The sequence below is a fragment of the Pteropus alecto genome, unplaced genomic scaffold (genome assembly GCF_000325575.1).
Source record: "Pteropus alecto unplaced genomic scaffold, ASM32557v1 scaffold25, whole genome shotgun sequence".
In the NCBI taxonomy this organism is placed as follows: domain Eukaryota; kingdom Metazoa; phylum Chordata; class Mammalia; order Chiroptera; family Pteropodidae; genus Pteropus; species Pteropus alecto.
In genome coordinates, this window is record NW_006441955.1 from 6,356,863 (window position 1) to 6,364,618 (window position 7,756).

General features: G+C 46.1%; 1 protein-coding gene across 10 annotated transcripts in view; it reads right to left on the reverse strand.

Moving 5' to 3' along the window:
* The window catches only part of LOC102891236 (NADH-cytochrome b5 reductase-like), a 22,679-nt gene that overhangs the window by 14,267 nt on the left and 656 nt on the right, over nt 1-7,756 (reverse strand). For 4 of the 10 annotated variants that reach the window (XM_015595290.2, XM_006919238.3, XM_025052061.1 and 1 more), the window contains exons 2-3: nt 3,699-3,992; nt 2,646-2,794 (exon numbers count right to left, since the gene is read on the reverse strand). In XM_015595290.2, the coding sequence (XP_015450776.1) occupies nt 2,646-2,794; nt 3,699-3,890 (341 nt within the window). In that variant the 5' untranslated portion in view covers nt 3,891-3,992. The other 6 variants (XM_025052065.1, XM_025052062.1, XM_025052063.1 and 3 more) reach the window with 5 other exon arrangements.

Here is a 7,756-nt window from a genome sequence, read left to right on the forward strand (position 1 = left end):
ATTTCTCTCTTTCCTCTCCTCCGGTTGCTCCTTCTGGCTCTTTTGCTGGCTCCTCCTATTCTTGCCAATACTGTAAATGCTGGAGTAGCCACAGTTCAGCTCAGCCCTCTTCCCTCTTTCCATGCCACAAGCTCCCAAATTCCATCCAGGTATATACCAATGATTCCCATATCCACATCCGCAGCTCAGATCTCTCTGATAAGCCTCAGGCCCATAGAGTCAACTGCCTGGCAAAGCCTCCATCTGGAGGTCCCAAAAGGTCTTGTCCCTGGGCAGCTGAGGGTGGGGACTGAGGTATAAGGAGAGTGCAAAAGTAGGCTGGGAGGAAAAAGGAACTTCAGAGGAGTGGTTAAGAATGTAACTCAGGAGCCAGCTCTCTGGGTTCGAATCCTGGCTCCATGAATTATTAGCTGTGTGATCCTGGGCAAGTCTCTTATTCTCATTGAGTATCCTTCTATCAACTTGTGCTAACTGTGTTAGGTTAATGCCACAGGCTCTAGAGCCACACTGCCTGCCTTCAAATCCTGGCTCTAACATTTTCTAACTGCGTGACTCTAGGCAAGTTACTAAACCTCTCTGACGGCACTTACCACACAGGATCTTGTGAGGATTAAACGAGTTCTTATGTATAAGCACACAGAACTATGCCTTGGATAGTAAGTGTTATAAAAGTGTTTGCTGTTATTATTAGTATTATTTATTATGAAAATGCATTATCTAGTTCAATCCCCAAAACCCTTGAATCATGTATTACTATGTCTATTTTGAAGATGATTAATGGAGGCTTAAGCAGGGTGTGTGTGGCGGGGGGGCACTGTTAAGCAGTTGCCCTAGGCCACACAGCTAACAAATGGCAAAATAGGGCAGCAAAGCTTCCATTCTCCCACTACCTGAGTGTACCGTAGGATAAGGTGCTGGCCGGGCCGCAGGTTGAGCTGGCTGTTCCCGGGTAGTGCAAACTGGACACGGTAGGTGTCCTTAGTGATTCTGTCCATGGCACTGATGTGGAAGGCCAGGAAGGTTTCTGGGCTCAGTTTGGAGGGGCAGCTCTGCAAAAGGAAAATATCCAACAGCTAGAAGCTGGGGCTCAAGAGACATGCAAGCAACCGCAAGCATCTGCAAGCATCTTTCCCACTTTCCCCAGGAAGGCCATCCCGGCTACTAAGTTTTCTGTTACAATAGAGTAGTCCTACCTTATTTCCCTTTCATGCTTTGATCTAAGAATGCCAGAAAACTTGATAACGTGTTCACTCTTAAGTCTTCCATGGCTCCCCTCAGCCCAAGGATAAAGTACAGCCTCCTTAGCTAGATACTCAAGGGCCCAGGGAAAGACCCCCAGGCCTCATTTTACCTGCTGTGCATCAATAGGCAAGTATGGGGGAGGAGAGAGGAGAAGAACTTGGTGGGAAAAGCAAGCTGGGACCCTGGATTAGGATGTCATTGGGGAAGCATCATGGAGCATAAGGTTTGGAACAGGGAGTGACATGGTCAGCTGCATGTGTTAGGAATGTCATTGGAGTGGCAGAGTGGGTGGAGGAGAAGGGCCAGCCTAAAGGCAGGGAGATCTGGGCATCTCTGATTTATGGATGACAGGCTGCATGGGCTGTGACCTGCCCTGTGGCCCCTTCTGTCCACTAGAATAGTGAGCTTTAAGGACCACCAGCCAAGCCACAGGCTAGAACGAGCTGGGCACAAACACCAGGGGGTCAGTTTGAGGCAAGTAGCCAGAATGTGACCAGTAATTCTCTCTTGGTTTTCCTCTCCTCCGGTTGCTCCTTCTGTCTCTTTTGCTGGCTCCTCCTATTCTTGCCAATACTGTAAATGCTGGAGTAGCCACAGTTCAGCCCTCTGCTCTTCCCTCTTTCCATGCCACAAGCTCCCAAATTCCATCCAGGTATATACCAATGATTCCCATATCCACATCCGCAGCTCAGATCTCTCTGATAAGCCTCAGGCCCATAGAGTCAACTGCCTGGCAAAGCCTCCATCTGGAGGTCCCAAAAGGTCTTGTCCCTGGGCAGCTGAGGGTGGGGACTGAGGTATAAGGAGAGTGCAAAAGTAGGCTGGGAGGAAAAAGGAACTTCAGAGGAGTGGTTAAGAATGTAACTCAGGAGCCAGCTCTCTGGGTTCGAATCCTGGCTCCATGAATTATTAGCTGTGTGATCCTGGGCAAGTCTCTTATTCTCATTGAGTATCCTTCTATCAACTTGTGCTAACTGTGTTAGGTTAATGCCACAGGCTCTAGAGCCACACTGCCTGCCTTCAAATCCTGGCTCTAACATTTTCTAACTGCGTGACTCTAGGCAAGTTACTAAACCTCTCTGACGGCACTTACCACACAGGATCTTGTGAGGATTAAACGAGTTCTTATGTATAAGCACACAGAACTATGCCTTGGATAGTAAGTGTTATAAAAGTGTTTGCTGTTATTATTAGTATTATTTATTATGAAAATGCATTATCTAGTTCAATCCCCAAAACCCTTGAATCATGTATTACTATGTCTATTTTGAAGATGATTAATGGAGGCTTAAGCAGGGTGTGTGTGGCGGGGGGGCACTGTTAAGCAGTTGCCCTAGGCCACACAGCTAACAAATGGCAAAATAGGGCAGCAAAGCTTCCATTCTCCCACTACCTGAGTGTACCGTAGGATAAGGTGCTGGCCGGGCCGCAGGTTGAGCTGGCTGTTCCCGGGTAGTGCAAACTGGACACGGTAGGTGTCCTTAGTGATTCTGTCCATGGCACTGATGTGGAAGGCCAGGAAGGTTTCTGGGCTCAGTTTGGAGGGGCAGCTCTGCAAAAGGAAAATATCCAACAGCTAGAAGCTGGGGCTCAAGAGACATGCAAGCAACCGCAAGCATCTGCAAGCATCTTTCCCACTTTCCCCAGGAAGGCCATCCCGGCTACTAAGTTTTCTGTTACAATAGAGTAGTCCTACCTTATTTCCCTTTCATGCTTTGATCTAAGAATGCCAGAAAACTTGATAACGTGTTCACTCTTAAGTCTTCCATGGCTCCCCTCAGCCCAAGGATAAAGTACAGCCTCCTTAGCTAGATACTCAAGGGCCCAGGGAAAGACCCCCAGGCCTCATTTTACCTGCTGTGCATCAGATGCCAGACTCTTCTCCATCCTCCCCAAAACACCCTGCTGCCTCCTACCTGTGAGCTGGGTTATTTACTCAAGCTGGGCCCTCCGTTCAGATCACTCATCTCCAATGTATAAATGAACCACCCATCCTTCAAACCTGCTAAAATCCAGATTTGCAGAATTTAGAAATTGATGGAACCTTAAAGATTATCTCATCTAATATCTTTATTTTATATGTGGGGAAACTGAGGCTTGAGTGGTAATGACTTACTTACCGAAGGTCACATCATGAGCAGGGACTCAAAATCATGTCTTCTAAGTCTCAGTCCACTGCCCTTAACATTCCACCCAACCTGTACCTTCTCCAGGAAGCCTTCTCTGAATGCCATAACTCATGGATCTCTCTCTCCTGTAAAATGCCCACACATAACTCACTTCTGGGACTGCCCCCCAAACTCTGAACCTGGATCTGTCTGCTTCCACTAAACACTTTCTTTTTTCTCTGCTGTACAGTCAGGGAAAGCGTCCTAGAGCAGGTACACTGCACAGAGCCAAGGTCAGGTATATGCTGCCACCCTGGCCCTCTTGTCTGAGGAGCAGCTCTCTCTCACCTGTGACTCCTTCCCTCTCAGCAGGCTTCTGTCTTTGCTGGCTCGGGCTGCCTCCCACCTTGCCAGGTCTCGGTGATAGAGGTCAAACACACAGGGCGAGCAGCCACTGCCGCAGCACTGGGAGGGCAAGGGCTCCACGGGCCGAAGCTGCAGCCAGGCTTCCTCATCATCCTCCTCCTTCCTCTCATCCATGGGCAGTGGGCTGGGGCAGCCTGGAAGCGACAGCTGGGTGCTCTTCCCAGAGCAGGACTGGCTCTGTGAGGTCAGGGGCCCACACCCTGTTCCCTTACCAGTCTAGGAAAGGGAAAACATGTGGTTACACTCTGGCCCCCTCTACTCCTCCCATTCTCCCTGAGGCCTGCGGGTGCCATGCTCTGTGTGAGCACTGGGGACAGGAATGAATCCATCCTGGGATCTGGTGCCTGGCAGAGGAGGCAGACAAACAGGACATAATCAGAACTGACAACCAAGGTTTGCTGACCTTTTCTTGTGTTCTGTGTGCTGGATTAAGCATTTTCCACAGAAAATCTCATTGAATTTTTAAAATATTTCAAATGATGAAGTAAAACATATATGTACAATTTAATAATTATAAAAATTCTAAAAAAATAAATTAAAATGTTATAAAAGAATGCTTTTGTAACTATCACTCTAAGTAAAAAGAATCCTGCCAGCATCCCAGAAGCCACTTATGTGAGTCCCTTCCTGATCACATTCCCCCTGCCCTTCCTCGTAACCACCACCTTGACTTCTGATATATCGTTTCCTTGCTTTCGTTAGTTTTGTCACGTTTGCAACCCTAACCACTACAGTTCGGCTCTGCCAAGTTTTTCCCTTTACAAAGATGGATCATATTCTTTCACTCAGCATTGTTGGTGAGTCACCCACCAAATTGCTACATCTCATTTAATCTTTACAACCACAGGGCCAGAGGTGTCATTTTATAGATGGGAACACTGGGGTCTGGAGAGGTTTAATAACTTACTCAAGGCCACACAGCTCCTAAAATGGTGGCAATAGGATTTTAACTCCAGTCTGTCTGGTTTCAGTACATACTGTTCCTCAACCACAGGAAAACAGGAGTAAAAGATTGTGGTGGTCCAGGTGAGAGGAGACAAGGACCTGGACAAGGGCAGCTTCAGCCAGGATGAGAGGACAGCAGTCGACTAGAGAATTATGGAAGAGGGAATTAATAGGACATGCATGGAGTGACTAGATATGAGGTGAGGGAGTGAGGGGTATAGCGAGGTTAAAGGGACATTCAGGTGTCTGGCTTGGATCCCTGGGGTGGACAATAGGCTCAAGAGAAATTGAGTTTAAGGAGAAATAGGAAGTAAGAGAAAATGATAAGTTCAGTGTGAGCTTTGCTGAGTGCCCATGGGGCATCCAAGTGCAAAATCCAGTTGTCAGTTGGATTAAACAGGTCTAGGTATCTGAGTCTGGAGACAGGGATCTGGGTAACTGACACCAAAGGAGGGATGAGTAGGTAGAAAAGAGGACAGAAGGTAGAGGAAGAGAACAGAAGGCTGGAGCCTCCTGTGAGGGCCTGCTTAGCTTCACTCCCTCCTGCAAGCACTAGCAGTACTTGGTCTACCCCTGGTCATCATAGGTGCTCAATAAACACTTCAAATGAATGACTCTCTCTCTACTTATGGCATTTCATACTATTTAGAAGTTACATGTTCACATGTCATTCTCCTCTTTGAGACGGGCTCTCTGAACTTGAGGGTAGAGACCTGTTTTTTATTCATTTTATAAAATAGCACAGTGTATATTTTAAAATGTGTGTTATATGAAAAGGAGGAAGGCAGGCAAGAAGGAAGGAAGGGCAAGGGTGGGAGTTTGATTTCAGGGCTATTAGGTAAACACAGGCTGAAAGACTGATCAGGCAGGAAAAGTTAAATGGCTATGATTTATTTTGAGATATATCCCTGACTGTAAGGGCAGTTTGGGATTTATCAAGGTTCTCCATATTTACATGTGGAACTTCACAGTTTATATAGAAACAGACCTGATCATCTCACCTGCAAGCAAGCTACTCATTTAAAATTCCACAGGCAAATCTAAGTAAAAAGAAGGTGTTTCTTCCTTCTTATCTGAGAACAGAACCATGGAACCATGGGGAAGTCTGATGTCACAGAACATTTAACTACCTCTAAGAGTTCCAGCCTTTGATTTCCTTCCATTCATTCCTGCCATATACACTTACTAGGCAGGGCTACTAGATGCTGGGATGCAGAGGTGAATGACACTCGTCTCTGCTTTGGAGGAGCTCCTGGCCTAGTGGGAGAGTTATCTACTAAAGCGATAACAACCATTATAAGAATAGATGCCACCAACTAGGCCAGAGTCTATGCCAACTACTTTGCACTGCCTTGCTTAGTCCTCTAGACAGTCATATAGAGGTAGGCCATGTTCTTTCTCACGTCACGGAAGCAGCCCAGGTCAGGAAACCAGAAGTAGTAAAATTAGTACTCACGCCTGGGTCTCCTTCTTATGTCTCCAGGTTGGTGCTCTTTGTCACTAGATTTCACGCTTCTGGAGGAGAAGCGGGGGTAGGGTGTCTTCATCTCTAATTCCCAGTACCTAGCTCTGGGCTGGCAGAGAGCAGCCAAGGGCCCAACTTGCCAAATTGTCACTGAATTTTATAGGAACCCTGGAGCCTCCCAACTAATTTCATTCATGCATAAAATGCTAAGGTCAAGGTGTGCAACAAGTCTGAGAAGGGTAGAGGGCAAACCACCAAGTCTGCCTGAAGACCCAGAAATCCTATTTCTTGGTTACCAATCACTTTCCAGGCGTCCTAACCTTTAAAATCTTTTCTACTTTTCCTGCTTCCCACATCCATTTACACTGGAGCTTCCCATGGGCCCAAAGGATGTGCTTCTAGTCTCCCTACATCATCCATCAGCACACCTGCCACCAGCTCTGATCACACTGGTCACCTGCTTAGCAACATCTAACAGCTCCTCCATTGCCTAATAGATTGAATCCAATCATCTTACTTGATGCCCAAGGTTCTTCCTGACCAGAACTTGTCCAAAATTTTTTACCACTTACTATCATCAGTTTTAGAAGGGTAGTCCTTGTGTGCAATAAACCTTTCTTTTATAGAAGAAAGGGTTTGGTTTCAGAAAATCTGATTCTACTGCTGGTTCTATGATTTCAGGAAGGTTTAGCAGGCTGGGATCCCCTTCAGGGCAAGGGTGGTATCTTATTATTTCTGTATTCTACCACCAAGTACAGGCCTAGCATTAGGAAGGCTCCAGTGAGTGGTGAGTACTCTCATTCAGTTTACAAATAAGGTCTGAGAGCCGGGCACAGTGCTAGGTGCTGGGGTACAGCAGAGGTAAATAGGACATGGGCTCTACCTTCACGGAGCTAGCAGCCTAGCATGGTGTTACATCAATTCAATCCTTTTTACTGCCTTTTTTTTTTTTTTAAACCAGGTATGTATTTGAAGGAACGAGGTCTGGTCCCCTCTTTATGCCAATTTCTTAATCTCTAAGATTTTTTTCAAGATAAAGTGAGATAAGTAAAAGAACTGCAAACTGCTGTACATTGTGAGGGTTATTCATATCCATCTTTGCCTTAAATTTACCTTTTCTGTGTTTTAATAATCCCACTTTCTCCGGTATTTTGATAATTGGTAGAGGAGCTGGCCATGTCAATCATGAATTTTAAAGACTCAGTTTGTGCCTTTCAGCCTCTCTTTTCAGTCTAAGAGGCACCGACTTAAAGCCAGGCCTTGATACATGTTGTTGCCTCTGCCCGGATGTCTTGCCTCATCCTTCAGGCGTTGCCTTAAAGTTACCTCCCTTCAGAGGCCCTCATTCTCATTCTCTATCATGTACCATATTTGTTTCTATTAGTATTTATTCATTAAATATTTAAGTACTACCTTTCGGGCACTGCGCTAGGGGCAGGGAATACAGTAGTGAAGAAACAGAAACCCCTGCAGTCACGGAGCTCACATTGTAGTGGGAGATGGTCATTAACCAAGGTCAAAATGGAAAACATGTTAGTGTTAAATGTTAAAGAGAAAAATAACAAGAAAG